Source organism: Lycorma delicatula, chromosome 1 (genome assembly GCF_047948215.1).
Source record: "Lycorma delicatula isolate Av1 chromosome 1, ASM4794821v1, whole genome shotgun sequence".
NCBI lineage: Eukaryota > Metazoa > Arthropoda > Insecta > Hemiptera > Fulgoridae > Lycorma > Lycorma delicatula.
In genome coordinates this window covers 303,393,935-303,414,160 of record NC_134455.1, presented here as the reverse complement: position 1 = coordinate 303,414,160, position 20,226 = coordinate 303,393,935, and the positions used below count along the sequence as shown (strand labels likewise).

Genomic DNA, 20,226 nt, shown 5'->3' with positions numbered 1-20,226 from the left:
GTTCATTATTAATTCGAATATTTTAATAATCTGACGCATAACAACGATGAAATCATGTTATAGCTGAAAATAATTTACGCGGTATGTAAAATTTAATAAACGGTTGAACTTTGCCCAACGAAAAGATATCTAAGAAAGAAACTGTGATATCTTGTTTTTAATTGCTTTATAAGAATGAAATGAAATAATAAAACTAAAAATACATAATTTATAAAATACTATTTCTGTACTGAAAGTTGATTACGTATATTAATTTATAATTAAAATATCATTAGTCTTTTGACAAAGATGAATTAAGAAATTATGATTTTACCACGTAATTACATTTAGCGATAAAATCTACAACATTTGATGTACAAATCCTTTATTCTTAATAGAAACATAATCGATGAATAAAAAAGAGTATATGTGTATGCTGGCATGGCTCTGCTTAATGATAAATATTTATTAAATTGTACAACAATGTACGAGTTGGGATTTAAAAAAAAGAAACAATGCGACAATTATATTTACAAAGGAAGTTCAACGACTTTTTCAAATATCATTAGTTATAACTATTAATTTCCAGTGATATAAAAATTTCTTTACATAATTATGAAGACTAGTTCCGACACGAATATTACCTTCAAGATGTTATAGATGGTGTGTGAAGACTTTTACTGCGTAATACTGTAACGACACTTACGTAAAAGGTATGTCGTGTCGTGACCATAATATTCGTTTCCTTTACGCAAGGTGCAAAGATCCTTTCTTCTCGGTAAAATTCTATTACGTCAACTTCATTATTGGTATAATTACAAACATTCTTTAGAAGGGCAAAGTACTTACCGATTTAAAGCTCGAACGATGAATGCGTTAAGCGTTATAATTTTATTTTACAAAATTTTCAATAAAAAAATTGAAAATTATTCCAACCTCTGTTCAGTGACGTCGGTGAATTTATATTACCGGCATGCTGATGTAAATTATATGCAAATTTATTGAAAAATAAAATTACAAATAATGTTAATAAGAAAGAAAATATAAAATTTTACACGGATTTGAAAATGTTTACGTTGGAAAAAGAATAAAAATAGTTAGTTAATTCAATATTTTTTAAACATTTTCATTAAAATTAAGAAAAATAATCACGATGCGTCAAAAGTTAACATTAGAAAAAAAATCTTTAACCATTTTTGTTGTTATCATGACATTTTTGTGTTACCTGAAGGCTAATACGTTGCCTCTACTGAACTAAACTTTCAATTTGCAATACAAAAAAGAAAAGTATCTATTTAATTCATGTAGACATTAAAGCATTTATTTAATCATAATTTAAATCAATTCTTTTTTTGCAAACTGGAGTTAGGAAAATCATTGAAAAATGTATTAAATTTATACGTAGGCAATGAGAAATCACTATGAAATCTGAATTAAATAAAATAACACATAGGCTGTAAAAGTCGAGTAATAAAAATAAATTTAAAAAAGAAAAAAATTTGATTCTTAAAAAGAATGCAGGATAAAATCTAACAGCAGTAGATCAAAACAACGTACAAAACTAAACAAATTAAATCGATAATAAACAACCACTCCAAATGAAGTACGATTTATGTAAAGTAGTCCGATAAAAAATAATTTTATACGTATTAAGTACAGTCTAACTTAGCGTACTTAACGCAAGAAAAAATACAATAGGTCATAGCTTTAACGATAAGAAAAAATTGTTACATCAATAAGTCGGTAAAACTGTTAATACTGAATATTTAAATACCTGTAAGATGGACGGCGACGATAGGTACGAAAGAGACGCCGGTGAAAATTGCAAGAGGACAAAGGTAACGGGGCACGAAACCCTTGCTGGCCCATCCTAACTCGCGTGCATCTCCGCTTCGAGTATCAATAATATTACGATAACGGTTTAATCAAACACGTGACATCCCGCCATAATACCACGCCCCTTTAGATTATCAAAAGTACAATAGTTCGACATCAAAAGCAAAGGCCTTTACGCATCAAATATTAGATTAAAAACATGCAACTTGCGTGAACTACTTATCTACGATTTACCCACGAGTTCTGTTTCAGGACTGTTCTGATAGCAGAATATGTATACACAAGTTGCACGTATATTATGTATACTTACGAAATCGCGTTATTTCAAGACAGACAGACCGACAGACTTACTGGTTCTGACATGCTCGGTAAAGAATCTTCAGTTTAATTCAACAGGCTGTATGTCGTGTATTCTTACCGTTACACAGTTTCTACAGTTATGAATCTCTAAGTACTTTCAAGAAAATAGTTTAAAAGAGAAAGTTCAACACTAAAAATCAAGCATGAACGTTAAAAAGTACATTATTAAAAAGTAAACCACCAGTGACAAGCAAAATTTTTCTTAAAAAATACTTATAGTAAAAATTTTATCTTAAATATATATCCAGTAAAAATAACCAAAAAACACTGATCAATCCACAGTGTTATTACTTTCATTATATTAACAAGCATGCACTTACGTCGACTAGGTACACCCCGTCAACGCTTAGCTTGGTAATTGATTTTCTTGACGTACAGGAAGGAAGCCTCCACACCAAAATCGCTTCAGACGTTTCCATACTCAACAAACATAATTCTATAAATACTATGTAATAAATAAATTAATTAATTAATTAAATAGGAATTTTTATTTAAAAGTCGTTAAAATCCATAAAAAGGAAAATCTGATTTTATTAAATTCAAAACCGTAAGTTAAATGAAGGATAAGAAAACAAGATAATAAAAAAACAACAAAAACTCCACATTCCAATAAACCCCTCATTACGATCATTACTTAACAAACAATGTAAACATCTGTACCAAAAAAGTGAATAAAGTATTTCTTATTATGAAAGAATTAAAACCATCCACATGATTCTGATTGAAAGACAGCAAAGTTTGTAGATTGCCGAAATGACTGTACCGCTTAACAAATACTAAATAACATTTTTAAGTTATAATTTATTTACCAAATTGGTACGAACTCCCTCTCTCTATCGTTGATAAAATACAAACAGTTTAATAATAAATAATGTTTTATTTATGTTTAACAAATAAAAAAAAGAAAAGAAAACTTATCAATACGTAAGCATGATAGCTTAATAGAAAAAAATTAAAATCCCTATTCATAAACCTATGCGATAAAATAAAAATGTTAAAATAAAATTTTAGTTCTACCGATCTTCGAGGCTGAGTTGTAGTTTCTCAGTTTTTCATCCGAGGATCCAAGACTCAAATCTCCCGATCAGAAGAGGCATTTTTTATACGCTACAAAAATCTATTTCCATTTTACCCCGTACAAGCTTCAAAACTTCTGTGGTGAATTAATTCATCAACAAAAAAAAAATTGTTTTAAGTAAATTATGACACAAGAATGAGGTGTGCTAAACGGTTACTGAAATAAACTGGAAAACAGGAAAATCCTAAAAAAAAAATCGACTTCTAATCTAAAATTAGATGGATGATCATTTCGATTGTAAAATAAACATCATCAGTAGATAAAAAAATTAATTAATTAAAAAATGACGAGAAAGAATAATAAATATACTAATTAAAAAAATAAACAGTACTTACTAAACACTTAAAAAAGAGGACTTTTAGAAGTGTTTGTAGAATAAAATAAAAATAACTACTGACTATGCATAAAATTAACATAAAACACTCTTAAAATACTTAAACATGCAGCTAAGATAACCCTATATGGCCCTTACCTAGGTTGGACAGCAAAAAGATATCTCAAAATAAAGGCTGCGTTAACCTTAAACCAATCGGAGATAACCCTTCCAATGAACAAAAATTAAGGGCGGGGATAACAGTTTATTATGATAAAAAGTTCTTAAAAAATATTTTTTAATAAATTATAATTCTAAATGGTTATTAAAATCTGTTCCCTAACGATATTCAACAATGAAATTTGTGCAGAATTAAATTTATCAATATTGATAACGTTTTCGATAGAGATTGGCTAAAATTAATTGTAATTTTTTTCTTTGTTAAACGTCTGTCTTTTTACTTTATAAAAACTACAAAAAATATTTATTTTTTTAGTGTTTTGTAAGTATTGTTATTTTGCCAATTAATATTAACCTATGAGATTTAAATAACTACACTGCCCAACAAAAAGTTTTTTTGCACGTTTCCTTCACTTCATTAATCAAATCTTACTAATTTTGGGTTGAGAAAATGAATATGACAAAGAAAAATTTCTATTAGCTCTAGTTTCTGTGATATACAACAGGTGGAAGTATTTTATTTTAACGGATTAAGAGAAAACGATAAATTTTAATTATATATACCAACAACACGAAAGTTTATTTGGCATTTTTTTAATGACAGTTACATTCTAAGAGTTCTTAACTGAGGAAAGAATACCTGGGAGTTGGTTGGTCTGAAGCGAATCATGTGGTGGCTTCATGAGATCATTGTCTTTTGGCTTTCCTCTTGTAAGTGAGTTCCGGAACGTCCCTACACACAGACCAGCAGTAATCCACAAGCATTACTTCATTCCAAACCCTGATATCTTTGTTCCATTACAGAAATATCCTGATGGAATCTTTCTTCGCGTTCATCACTGACAATTCCACAACTAGGAGGGGAAAAGTCCAGTTATGAGTGGAGAAAATGTATTTTAAGGGACATGTTGCATCCGAGTTGTTGGTATTTTTGCAGAAGTATTGTCACCAACTGACTGTAGTTTTCATCTCCTTTGTTGCCTAAAAATCCATGAATCACTCCATTTAAGGCTTCCCAAGCTTTCTTTTCTTTCCCCACCAAAATTCGGTCAATGACAAGATCCTTTACAAGTTGTCGAATTTATGGCCCAAAAAAAATACCTTCCTTAACTTTTGCATCACTTAATGTAGGAAATTTGTCTCTTAAGTACTTAAAGGGCTGTACTTTTCGGTTCATAATTTTGACAAACTTTTTCATCAAACTTAGCTATACATGAAGGGGTGGAAGAAGAACATATTTGGGTCCACGAGAGGCCCAGCAATGATATTTTACTCGCTACAGTTAAGATTTCTTGCAGGCCAATCTGCTTGAATATGATATGATTTCCTATCCCTACTGCCACACATGTATAAAAAGCAGCATCATTTAGTGTACTCCAGTTGTATTCCTAAGAGTACAGCAATGACTTTTAGATCTCCATAGATTTTACACTTGTGTTCAGCATATTTGATTGAGTCTAGGAGGATTCCCATGTTTGCATAAGTCTCCTTCTTGTCAACTTCATGACCAACAGGAATAGAAGGAAGACTGTTGCCGTTGAGAAGTAATACAGCTTTCAAACTAAGCTTGGAGGAATCTACGAGTAGTCTACACTCAGTTGGATCATGATTCAAATTTAAACATTTCATCAAGCCATTAACATCGCAGTAAACAAGATTGCTTTCTTCTCAAAAAAAGAAAGAAAATCCCTATGACGATGTCTGTACTGGGAGACCCTGAGATCACGTTGGAGAAGATTCTATTGCTGTAAAGTTGACCCTAGAAGTTCTGCCTTCTCTTTCGTCAAATCAAGGTCTCGAATGAGATCACTAAGATCCGTTTGACTCCGTCTGTGCGGTTTATCATCTTTTACGTCAAAATCAGACTCATGGGATGTGGAAGGCTTGTTGGATTCTTCATCTTCCACACTGTCTTCATTTTCTACTGCAAGCTCATAATTTTGGGGTGGAGTAGGAACCGGTGAACGATCTGAATGTGGAATAGGTCGAATAACAGATGGAAGATTAGGGTACTGAACTGTCCTCTTTTCTTCATGGACAATCCTGCCTTTATAGGTGGAGTCAAGCAGAAATAGCAGTTATCTGTATGGTTTGAAGGCTCCCGCCAAACCGTAGGCACAGCAAAGGCATAAATCGGTTTTTATTTTTCAGCAATTTTCGTAGTATAACTGAAAAAGAGTTGCAACATATAAATGGAACCCATGACTTATCTTGGTCCACTACCTTCATACCAAAATAATGCTGGTAGGGAGTCTTCACAAGAGGCGTCAGATTGTGTTTCTGTGGTAGCAACACTAATTACAACACAAACAATATAAAATTTACAGTAACAGCAACAGAAATAATTTTTACAACCTACAAACAGCTGGAGAACGTTTTGTAATTTAACAGGTGTGACAACTCCAAAAAAAAAAATATAGAGCGGGTAAAAAATGACATGTCATTGTATCTCCAAAGCAAACGCTAATCGGTCATTTTTATGGTGATTTTTGAATTCAACAGATGGAACACATAAGAATAAGATATTCTTGAGCCCTAAACATTTTCATTGTTGGTCAGTGTTATTAATACTTCATTACAATTTTTCATTTATTTACTATTCCTGAGTATTTACGGATGATTGTTTAACAATCGAAATTATCATCTCAGTTTTTATGAACGATTATTGAGCGTTTTCCTACTTTCAAATTTAAATGATACATGATTTTAATTTTTATGCACATCACTGATACGGTTAATGAGTTTCAAATCATTTAGTTTTACGGTTTGGAGGAAATGTCATCAAATATTTAATTTTGTTTTGCTCAAATTTAGATAATGACAAAATTGTTTCATTTTTTTACCCAACAAAATCAGTAAAACGCACACAGGTATATTGACTTATTGTGACTTGAAATTGTAACACACACGCGCGCGCGTAGAGAGAGAGAGAGAAAATCTCTCTCTCTATCTAAAAGTAAATTCGCGTAGTACCTGATTTTTTAAAATTTATTTTCTCAAGTACGAAAGTTTTTGCAGCATTTTTTTAAGCAATAAACCACCAATTTTTTTCTATCAAAATTTATTTTATGTGAGCTTAATATTTTTACTTTAACAGTAACAGGTGTGTTGCATGAGAATATTACTCTGTAATGATTAAAAATGGCAAATAAGGAATAATACACTTGACATAACAAAGGTCGTTTTCTAATAGGATATTAATATAATTGTGTACGCTGTACAAGTCACGTAATTAAACGTAATTAATTTCATCGGGAAATTAATCATATTAATATTATATCATAATAATGATTTTAACAAACTAACGAACAAAATCGGCACGGACTCGTAATGTAACAGGTCACGAAATCAATTCGATCAGAAATGTAAAAATTTTAAAAATGAAATAAAAATAATTCAAGAATGAAAAACACTTTCAGTAAATATTACAATAGTCATTTAAAACATAATTATTTTAAATAAAAGGGATTTTTAAACTAACATATTGTTTTATTTAATTGAAATTCTTTGTGTTGTTAGTATTTTATTATTATAGTTCATAAAAGAATAATGAATTTATACAAGTAATTTAAATAAAACGTTTTATAGATTTTTACGTAGCGAAACAAACACACCAACAATCGAAGAAATAATAGAAAAACTAGAGTAACAAAGTAACAATATTAAACCAATCAGTAACATAAACATAAAATAAAGAAATTTACAACATCGAAACAACCTACAAAAACATCGTTGAATAATTATTATTAAAAAAAAAAAATGGAACCGACATCAAGACCATGCAATGTGATGCACGTATATAGAATTATAAGATTTCAATTGTCCCTATCGATGCTGTATATTATGTGTAATGTATATTGGGTCTGAAAAAGATTTAAGATTTTGATGATTTATTAACGGTGCTGTATATCTTGTGCAGAAACTTACATTAAATGCCCAACAGAAGACCATATAGCATCATAATAACGTGACGCACACATATAGAATGTCAGGATTCCCACTGTCCCTACGTACCCGCCGGACGGCGAAAAACCTTTTTCGTCAAGTTTCAGAAGGTATTTTTGTATCTAAAAAGTTTTTTCAACATCATGGTACCACCGTGAAAAGCAGTTGCGTCGATTGCAATAAGATTTATTTCAATCGGATTAATAGCAAAAATGTTATGAGCAAATATAATAAAGTATATATACGGGTCGTATACATAACCTCCTTTTTGAAGTCTGTTACAACATAAAAAAGAAGAAAAATATATTTTTTAAATTAATAATAATTCTTAATAAGTAAATTCTTCTTCCCAATTTTTTTGTTAAAGATAGCATTTCTTAAAAATTTTCCCTGAACTTAAAATTTAAATAAAAATTTGTTTAAAATTTTTATTGTATATAAAAAGCTATTAAAGAACACCTTGTAAATGAATAAGATTGAAAACGAATAAAAATCAACACTTACCTGTAAAAATTGTAACTGAAAAGATTAAAATCTATACTATGACAGTATCCAGTATAAAAGTTCCTTTTCAACCGACTAACAACGATTATTAACAAACAATTAAGTTCGCAACTATTTAAGTATGTTCCGACAAATTTATTAACAATAGAAAAAAAAAACAGTTGTAATACACAATGCTAGGGAAAAAAGCTGAGACAATTCTTACGCAACAAAAAGATAATTATAATCATGGACCTCATCCAAATGCACTACTAATCATTTGTCTGACTCAAGTTTGCAATCGATGACAAGTTACGAAAGTTTGGGGAATGAGGTATTATAAAATGTACACAGGTCGTGTTAGCTTCGACTAATAAGTTACGGAAGGGCAAAAACCTAAGACATAAACTCCAATAACCTTACTTAATTTGAATAATTTTTTTAAGCAACACTTAAATAAAATTCGTAGCATAAACCTAAAAAAAAAGTAACTGCAAGTCAATGTTTTTTCTATAAGCCGTAACTACAAAAAAAATGTATTATTACGTTATCAAATTATGAACCTGTAAAAAAGAGATATACTGTAGATTTATTCACTATTATTTGATTTATTGCTCGGCCGCCGGATGGGAATCGGAGTTTCCTGTCGGTCTACTCATAGCCCACGTACCAAAATTACATCTATTATTTACGAAATTGTTAAACAAATTTTTTTCATTAATTTTTTTAGCTCGAAACCATTTTATCAGATTTCGATACGTGAAATATCAAAACACAGACACAGCTCTTTTAAATTTAGTAACAAAAACAATACATTTATCTCTTATAAAACTTGATTCGTAAAAAATACTGAATTAAGAAAAAGTAATTGTGAAATATGACAGGTCTAGACACGATTTTTTACCATTATTATGAACCAACTTATTAAGCTTCGAACACATTCACAAAGACGTAAGGCAATTCTTATAGGCAGCGCCTTAAAATGTGAATCGCTAACAAATAATGGACACTACAAGAAATATTAATTTCTCAAACATGGACTGCTAATATGATAAATAAATAAATTAATTAACGATTAATATAATCCACCTTACCAGCACGTTGATACGTTATCTAGATCTTTCGGTTTCCTTAGAAGCCATCATCAAGAATTAAAATTAATGCATCAAGGTCAAAGTTTAAAAATCATAGTTAAAATTTAAAAAGTCTCTTTTTTGGTGGGGGGGGGGGGCGAAAAACGCCTGCGCGTTATCATCGCCCGGAATTTTTTAAATAAAAAAATGAAAGAAAATAAAGCTAATATAAAAGATGAATAAAACTTACAACTAATATCACAGATAAAATCTAAAATAAAACCAAAAGTGAATAGAATTTAACAAAGACCGAGATGGGTGTAAAGGGCCCATTCTCGGATAACAAAAAGATTAAAAAGAAAACTAAAAACCAAAAAAGATCTAACATAAAACTTAAAACTAGGTTAAAACTAAAATAACAAAATTAAATAAAACTTAAAACTAATATAAATTATATAATAAAAAATTAAAACTAAGTTAAAAACAAAAATTAAAAAAGTGAAATAAAACTGAAAACTAATATCACAGACGGAGTCTTTAAAAAATAATAGCTAAAGTTATTTAAAAAATAAACTATATAAAATTTAAAAAATTCCGATAGGGAGTGTGAAAGGCTCCCTACTCGGATAATAAAATCGAATACAGAACCAAAAATTAAAAGTAAAATAAAAAAAAACAAACTTATTAAAAACAGTCATGATTGTCCCTGTCCTACTAGTATACTGTATACTAGTAGTATGCATGTACGCATGCATGCATGTCTCCATGTATACAGTACTAGTAGGACCGTCCCGGTCATGACTATTTTCAAATTTTAACTATGATTTTTAAACTTTGACTTTAATTAATTTGAATTAATTTTAACTCCTGATGATGGCTTCCAAGTAAGCCGACAGATCTAGAAAACGTATCAACGTGCTGGTAAGGTAGATTATACTAATTGTCAATTTATTTACAAGAAATATGTAACACACTCTCAGTTTAAGTTATTTTCTCAATATAATGTAGCTATCTATTAAAATCTATGTTTAAAATCTTTCTCAAAGTTTAATAAACTTTGTGAATTTTAAGAAGAGAACACTTTTTTGGGTATTAAGGAAGAACTGGCACCCGGAACAGCAGGTAATGCAAATTGTTTACTGAAGTAGCCGAGTAAGAAAAGCTATAAGGCAAATAAAATCAGACAGCTCGTTAAGAAATTACGTATTTCTTAACTGAAAATTCTGACATAAAGATATATGTAAAATACAGATATAACTAATTAAAAATGTTTTAAAATAGTTTTTGCTGTCTTAATAAGCAATTTTTAGATATCTTATCATTAATCCATGCGGCAAAACCTATAACTATTTTATTTGGCGTGTTGGAATTAAATCATTATTGAAGTTGAAAACATGAACTGGTAGGAAATTTGTTTTCAAAACATTTTGTAATAAAATTAATTAATTAATGCTCCTAAATTATTAATTTTTATTTATAATTTTATCGATAAGTAATTTCGAAAAAAATGAAAAATATGAAGATTAAATAACGATTGATAACATATATAAATCGGCAAATAAATCGTGATTTTTCGATTACGATAAATAAATAATCTGAATTTCTTCTGGCAGAAATAATATTAAAACGTGTTATTAATATAACAAGAAATAAAAATCACCTCCCCGATTCCGGTCAACTTGGCCTTGGCTAGTCGAGCACATAAATCTAACGTCCTTGGTTCTAGTATACTTATTTGAGCGTGATGTGACTGAATGGCAGACTGTCTGGAGAATAAGTTGAATTTAATTTGTGAGTGATTATTATTTCAACTTCGAAACTGTAATTAAGAAAATATTATTTAGAAGGTGTTATCACTAAAGTAGTTTTTTTTTTTTTTGTAAAAAAGAATGGATAAAATTCTACTAAAATATACAAATAACGGGAAAATGGATTCTGAATTTTCTTCTCAGGTAGAGTAAAAATTAGGAAAATAATGTATAACCTATTAATATTAAACATAATATATTTATTACCATGAAAGGAGTAATGTGACAAATAGGCTAGATATTTGTTGGAAAGATTTCTTCAAGAAAAAAAGAGGTGTATGTGTTAATAATTAATTTAAATAACTAACATAGTAATATTTTAAAATACTACGTATTATAAAGACGTCAGTTAAATCTCGATTCACAATAATACTATTAAGAAATGGCATAATTTAATAAAAATGTAAAAAAACTATGTTTAACAATTAAACAAAAAAAGGATTCGAAATTTTTACTATCAAATATAAAATATAACGTAAATGCAAATTATAAAATGTCTTACAACACTTTAAAATAATATTTAAGTTTCAAGCAAAGTCAAATCTTAAATAAGTTACCACGGCTAATAACATCAGTTCAGTGTAATTTACAAAACAAATTTAAGAAGGTCATTTAACTTATTCTGTAATTACAAATTAACTTGAAAAAAAATTATAATAGAAAGCATAATATTAGTAATAAATCCGGCTAATCAGGAATCACTGATTAAAATTAAGTAAGCTACAAGAGGCATGAAAATAATAAAAGCCTATTTCATTTATATAAACTTTTAATTTATAACTTTTTGTAAAATTATACGAAGAAATCTGAACATTATTTCCACGTTATTGTTTGTCGATCTGCATAGCGAGGTGGTGGTACCGTCTTTCAGCCTATCATTCACACGGTACTTTTTCGAATCCCGATCAGACTTGGTATTTTTTACACAATACAAATTTTCAGATCATATTTTAACATAAACGTTTCAAGCTTGTTTATTATTAAAAAAATAAATAATAATAATAAACTGAACGAACTGGATTCAACAAATTAGTTTTTTCATGTGATATTATATATATTCTAATATATACTAATAATAATTTTATTACCATTTCATTTCCCTACTTAACCATAAGATATATAAAATCTTACAAATGATCCATAAAAAAAAATTTATCCAAAATTAATCATTATTTATCATAATACTGAATCATCAAATCGATGAATCATCATCAGGATTCCGCGACTTATTGCTGGTTACAACGATGATAATAATGAAAAAAATACAAAGAACAACATTTTAATCGAAGAGTGAAAACCGCATAAGGAATATCCCTAAAAATAAAATAAAAATGTTACTGGCCATTTCTTTTTTAAGTTACAGACGCTTTGTTTTCAAGTTGTGGTAAGCGTAAAATTTTGCTTGGACTTCTTCTCCAATGAAAAATAAGATAATTTCGAAATACTTGAAACAAAAATTACACAGAAAAGTTGTTGGTTTTAAAATTTTTTAACCAGCGAAATAACAGCAGTCCAAAAAACTGTATCTCGGGTAGTTTTCGAGACAGTAATATAGCAAAAAAATAAATAAATTTTTCTAGATTTGGGGTAGATTTAGTGTGTTAAATAGCCAATAAACAAATAAACGACTTAAACAAAATATAAGGAAGTTTATTCGCGGAGAAAATCGATGTAAATAAAATCAATTAAAAATAAATAAACTTTTAGAAATTTGATATTTAAATCAAAGAGATATGACAGAAATATTTTAAAGCAATTTTTTTAAATAAATTATTACAAATAGAATAAAATTACTCAAAAACAAACGAGAAAAATGAATATATGTATAAATACAATATATAATTAAAATACTAAAATTTAATTACTATTACTATTAAATATATATTATATAATTTTATATTAATGTAGTATATTTATTGTATGTATTGTTTTTTAACAAAATGTATATGTTATCAGACTTTAAAAAGGATAAATCTACATATGATTCTACAAATACAGGTGTTTTTTTTCTTTTCTGACATCAACATTGCTTAGTATTAAATTGTTATAGCTTATAGCCTAATGTAACAATGGTGTTATATACAGTGATAAATATTTAGATAGAAAGATCTGATTTATTAAATTTTTCAGGTCAAAAAGCATGGGAAATCACATAATCTTTCCCATTAATCAGGTCGAATGAATTTCAAGTATGGCTTCGTTTTACTCTTGAACACAAATCATGGAGAATTATTCCACAAACTAGAAAAATTCTGGACGTAAATTTATAGAAACTTATTTGCTTACTTTAATGTCCCAATATCGGCTCCCTAAATTCCCATACTCCAAGAGTACATAAATATGTATGTACGTAGGGATGTATGTACATACGTACGTATCTCGCGTAAGTTAAAAACAATTAGCCGTAGGATGTTGAAATTTTGGATTTAGGACTGTTGTTACATCTAGCTGTGCACCTCCCCTTTTGACTGCAATCAACTGTATCAAAAGTGTCCAAAAAAGCTCAAAATCCAATTTTTGGGGATTTTGAACTTTTTCTTAGCTGCAGTAATGTCCTCATTGAGAGCTTTTCAAAGATATATTAAGTGATACCTAGTTTCATTGGTTCCAGAGTTATAGCCAAATAAAAGATTAATAAAGAAATTAATCTCCTTTTTAATGACATCTTTAGTTAATGGTTTCATCTCCTTTTTTTAACTTTTTTTTTAATTTAAGTATATTGATTTATTAATAATCATTAACTTCAGATTGTTAAAAAGTTTTACAATAAAAAAAATATGGAAAAATATCAGAAGTTATTAATGAAATAAAAGTTTAAGCACTTTTCATTTTACAAAAAAAAGTATATGCAATTTAATAGGCGTACAAGGATGTCATGTGGTGTGCAGATGAATTTTTTTAAAAATTATAGTGCAGTTATCTAAGTTGGTTCGGTTTTTCAAAGCTTTAAGAATTTCACTTTAATAAAGTTTTTTAAGAATTTCCTGCAACTTATTTTAAATTAGGTCTTCTTCATATTGATTTTCAAATATATTAATGTAAATCTGAATACGATTTAATAAATTAAAAATGTATTACATGAACAAAAAAAAACTTAGTTTTTGTTAATATATTTATATTTAGTTCGACTATAAAATGTAAAGTGTGTGTGTGTATGTATGCATACTGATTTTATATATATTGTATATACTGTATTTATAAACATGCAATAAATAAAACATACATACTTCGCCACCCCCCCACCAACACGCATAATATGCTATAGATTATACGATTATAATACGTATAATTTATAAAACTTCATTTTATTCAGTTTTACTTTATTTTCAAATTGAAGAGTTTTACAGTTTAGAGAAGTTTGGCTTTCGATAACTTTGACTTTAGATTAAACTTGCGTTAAGTACTATTAAAAAATTTACCGAAATGCAAGCGCTCTTTTGAAAAAATCTGGTAAGCGCTTGTAATCTGCTTAACATCAGTTTTACTATTAACCGAAAATATACGGTATCCGTAAATAAATTCTGTAGCTTTAGTTGCCATAACCTGATCAATAAGTAAAGAAATTTTTATATTTTATAATTAGTGCAGGTAACAAAATTCAGGACCAGTAATTTTTAACAAAACTGGAAAACTGATACAACCCAAATAAGTTCATTTTCGACTTAGAAGAAAAAGAGAAAAAATTAACAGAATAGAAAATAATTCTAACATCTGCTGACCATTTTATATTATAGACGTAAAAAAATCTTAAAAAACCAATCAACGTCAATATCGGCGTAAAAAAACTTCTTCCTAAAAATAAATTACGAACCAAATCTTATCTCGCTTTCAAATTTTTTTTTCGGTGAAAAAATATTCCATTTTCTTAGGAACTAAAACGATAAACAAATCATTATTCATAAATTATAGTAATTAAAAAAATTAAACTGAACACAATTTCTTTGTAGGGTAGGCTACAGTCTGCATTAAAAAAAAATGAAAACACATATACGCATTTTAGAATATAATTTTCTGATAAATTGATGAAAATTTTATAATTAATTTCCCTCTACTACCATTCGAAAAACAAACCCCAAGCATCATAACTGTAATTGGCAACAAATATTTACAATTTTATTTTAAAGATAATAATTACGTAATTAGATATCGCATAATGATTTTGATACATTACATGGTAAAATAAAATGTAAATGTTAAACAAATTGACTTAAAAATTGATCGTTGTTTAACAAAATACAGTGGTGGCTCGCGTATAGGCACTGTGGAACTGCAGCACTCCCTTTTCCACTTGATATTTTCGATAACATTTAATATAATGAGTCCTTTTTTCTTTAATTCTTTCTTTATATTTTTACAATATATAATCCTACAGCTTAATGTCAGTAGCCATCCCCCGGTTTATGAAAAAGATACAAAATTCTTTGTATGGAACTGTACGCTTCACAGTTCCAGCGGCGTAGTGGTTGGCTGTTGTGCGCATGCGTATATAGGAAGCTGCACGCGAAGCTGCAATGGAGAGAGAGCACTGTCGCTCCCGCAGTGCTGATCCTAGCGTGCTGGTGGAAGGTAGTTTTTTTATACGCCACGTATGTATGGAACGTTCCTTGTTCGTTCCCTTTTCTAGTTTAGTCGGTGGAAGGAATATGGAAGTGGTTTAGTTGTTTTTTCAATAGTAATCAGAATATGGCAGAAAGCAAGGGTCTTTGATTGCCAAATCTGTTCAAAAACACGCTTGAAGGGCGAAAAAGAAGGTAATTAGTAAAAACTAATTACCTATTTGTTTCTGTGTATTAAATTATCTAATAATACTAAAAAATATTATTTGTATTGACATTTTATTATTTATTCTGTTATTATTTTATTATTTTATCATTTTATTATTTATTTACGCAAAATGTGCTTAAAAACCGTGTACCACATTCTTGAATGTGATAAAGTGTGGAATTAGATTACTATCCTGCTTCCAGCTATTCTATTTGATTAATTTTTTTCGGTTCTTTTATTTTACAGAAAGCTTTAACGATGGCCTTGAAAAGGCCCAAAAAAAGTTTTCTGGAGCAGCACTCCCACTAATTTTAGCTACGTTCCGCCACTGGCAATATATTAATCATCATAATTTAAAAAAATAAAAGTAGATGTTAACATATAATTCCACTGAATAAACACACCCATGAAATTGTTATGTAATTTTCTTAAATTTAAATATAAATTACAAGCGAAAGACCAGTAATAATCACAAATTATTTTTAAAAATCCATCAAGAGAAGTGAAAAAATCTTTGATTATGAAGTAGAAATCAATTTTGAAGTAATTATAGGTCAATAAATTTCTACTAAAACGATTCAGCAAATTGACGTATCACACAGCTGAATCTTTTAATTTATTCAAACGATATAATCTTTAAAAAAGATTTCTTGTTTTTTTTGGCGCGATTTATCTTGATGTTGACAGTTTAGATTTTTTTACGAGCTTAAAACATACGTTTGTCTATAATACAAGCAATTAAATTAAAAGAGAATAAAAAGATACACTGGAAAGTAACGTAATACCACTGCGTCACGGCGTATCAGTAAACTGTTACCATTCCAAATCCTGTTTTGTTACAATTACATAATAATGATTTGTAATACATTAATTTAAATACATATAAATGGATAATTAAACAGGTTATACAGAATTATAATTGCGTGAATAATGAAAAAGTTTGATGATTTCAGAAAATAGAATCGGCTATTTTTTCGGTGAGGTTGCGCTAACTATCAGAAGACGTTTAAAAATACTATAACCAACTAAGGCAAAGTCCTTTCGTTTATGCTTATTTCAGTTAAACTCAGCTCTATTATGACTTTAATAAAAGGTATACAAAGTATAGAAATTTGAATAAACGGTAACTAATTATATATATTAAGGGAAATAGAAACTATTAACAGCAAACTATTTTTTTTCGTTCTGTGCTGACATAAAATAAAATTAGAAATATTTTATTAGTTTAAGCAGGACGTAAGTCAACATTACAGCGATGGTTATTTAAAACAATAACAATTGTGAACGTGCTGGAATTCCGAAATAAATACGCGATCAATTACACAATTACTCGATCTGCGTACAAATTAATAAACAGAAAACTATAGAAATAAAAGGCCAGTATAAACTTCTGGTAGATTACTGAAGTACTATACTTAAAAAAATTTTAAATTGGTCGCGTACAAAATTTCTTAAAAAGGGACGATATTAACCTACTCTTCACAGTTAACCAACGGCTGAAAAAAAAAACAAAAAAACTATACGTAGGTAACATCTGACTGCAAATTATGAAAATATTTCATGTTCACCTTAACGAGAATCAGAAATATATCGCAAAATAAAGATATCTCTTCCGAAGTGCAACGTTTTATGTAAGGAACTGCATTTACATAAACTGCAAAGACAAACAAATAATTTTTTTTTAAATAAATTTTATAAATAAATAAAATTTAGAAAAGAATAAAGTTGAAAAAAAGTTACGCACCCAAATGTAAATATTTAACGTTGAGATAAATCGTATTATAACTACGATTCATTTTGTATACACTATCGTCACAAAATTAATGAATCACTCACAATAAAAGTTAAAACAAACACTACATACGTTTAATTAAATATATAAAAAATAAAAATTATGAAATCGTTTTATTATAATTATACGAAAACGAAAGTGTTAGATGAATCGTTTAAAATTTCTACGAAAAATATAGAACTCTAAAAATAAAATAAGAAATGAATTTAAAATAAGGCTGCTTATATTGTAAGAATTTTAAAAGCAACAAAAATATTAAAAATAAAATTCCGACAGATAACCGAAAAGTTGTAATCAGATTGTATGCGAACTGAGGATATTATAACAAACTCAATATTATGCTATGAATTTCGACAATTCGGTAATAATATACATTCTACGTGGCGTAGAAAAGTGTAAAGGTTGATAATTAAGCATGATTTTTTTTTTTATGCGCAATAAATTAACACTAAAGTCGCTTAGACAATTCTTAAAAAAGGAATAAAATTATGCAAAGTAACGGAATTTATATTTTACTCAATTCACGATCACCATTATCAGACACGGATGACGCTTTTTTAATTATTATTCCTTCAGGGCTGATACTACGAGTACTATCGAATTGTATGTTTTTCAATACAAAAACTGTCTGAAGCTTAATAAATCGCTTCAAAATAAAAGCAAAAGTGGATAATAATCTTTTTTTATTCCCAAAACATATTATGTTAATCTTTAAGCATTTATTTTTTTCATTTCATTGCTGATACTTTTTAATTTTAAAGTATTTTCAATTATTTTTTCAAGTACTTTACCTTTTTGAAGTATTGCTACAATACCATAAAAAATATATTTTTTAACTACTTATCAAACATAATCGATTTTACACACGTTACGTTAAACAAAATTAAGAAAAATGTTTTTCTTTAGTCTTTCTTCAATTTTTTTTTTTAAATTGAATTTCAAAAATGAAGTGAAATTTGACAACAAAATACGCGATTAACGAATAAAATATGACAACCGTTGGGTAGTTGCTAAGAAGCATTAGTAAAGGATAGGAAGGATTTATTTATTTTTTTAACGATTCCATTCCTGGTGTCAAAACACTGGAAGACTGTAGGAGCCCATAATATAAATGACGTCACCACTCGTTTACTTATCATGTCTAACATTAATTAAAAATATGTTAACAGCTTATTTAAGTACATTTTATCAAATGCTGTTACGTCCGTAATAAGTAACAATCCTTCCTTCTCCCTCCAAAAACAAATACGAACACAGATCTAACTTCAATTCGTTGATTTCAGTAATTTTTATTATCGAAGATGGGTAAAATCCAACCCGTTTCGTGCATTTTTATCAACATCTTCCAAATAATTCTTGAAAAAATTGTTCTGAGGATTGTTTTGTAGCCTAAAGATATCCACAGATTAATGAACACTTTCATCCTTCCCACGTTTGATGCATCTTAACTGATCCTGTGAAATTCTTTGGTTATAATTTTATTTAGTTATTATTTTTCTTGTCTTAATAACTTTTATGTTTTTTACACGACTGCCCAAAAAGGAGTGTAATGTATTTCTGGTGTATGTATGTGTTTGTTAGTTCTACCGTATTAGCTCAACGGCTGAACCTATTTAGATGTATGATCCCGCTTGGAATCCTTACGTTTCCAGGAGTGTCGTATATAAATTATATATATATATATGTTTAAATAAACTAATAAAAATATACTATATATAAAATTGTCACCCGCACGCCTAACCCGCTTATTTGAAAGTAAAATGCGAATTTCAAAAACCGTGCCCAGAAGTCCTATTTTTTGGGGTTTTTTTTGACAGTCGTGATTTTTAATTTTTATTAGATTTACCACTTTTTCTTGGCTATATTTGTATGAAAAAATTACCTAAAAAGAAAATTTTGTTAATCACTTTTCTGACCAGCTGTAATTAGAGATATTTCTGTTGTTTTAAATGAATATGCGAAGGAGCTGAGTGGGAGTAGGAAGTCTGTCCGCCTCTCCCTGGTAAACCAGACCGGAGTCCACAAATGAAACTAAGTCAGGGGTATGAACTGAATGTTGAGTTCACTAAGGGAACAAGGACTAAATTTCGTTGTTGTGAATAACATTTTTGATGGTATGTTATTATTCTATTGCCTCGATTATTATGAGACATTTACAAAATTGGCTCTGTAAAATATAGAACTAGGCGCGGGGTTTGTGCTTCCGCGAACTCGGTTAGCTAGTTAGAAGGAAACGATGTAGGACATTCAAGATGTTCGGATGAGGCCTGCAGTGAAGGCAAAAACCGAGTTTAAAAATCACCGTTGCAAATGTCTAACTAGGCATTTAGATCGGTGGCATCCCAACCGAGGCCTGGTTTATTACTGTGAAGTGTAACTTTACAGTATAACTGCGAAGTGTATTACTGTGAACAGGGGATGGTGTGGCGACCGGAATAGTCACAAGGTGGGTGCTTCCTCTACGGGGATTGGAATGTTTTATATTAATAAAAACTTAATTTCATTTATAGAAAAGACTGATCCAATTTTAAGTAAATTTAAGATTTAGGTAAGTTTGACAACAACCTTTCACGCTCACGGAGAATCCTATGAGGGTGTAAAAACTAATGTAAATA

At 28.9% G+C, this 20,226-nt stretch overlaps 1 protein-coding gene across 5 annotated transcripts in view; it reads right to left on the bottom strand.

Annotated features, from left to right (window-relative positions):
* The window catches only part of LOC142333367 (NAD kinase-like), a 489,955-nt gene that overhangs the window by 201,953 nt on the left and 267,776 nt on the right, over positions 1–20,226 (bottom strand). The window contains exon 1 of one of the 5 annotated variants that reach the window (XM_075380431.1): positions 1,754–1,875. The exons of the other annotated variants lie outside the window; for them this stretch is intronic. Coding sequence (XP_075236546.1) covers positions 1,754–1,848 — 95 coding nt within the window. The 5' untranslated portion in view covers positions 1,849–1,875. Of the gene's footprint in view, positions 1–1,753; positions 1,876–20,226 lie in introns of those variants that run through there. 5 annotated transcript variants of the gene reach the window in all.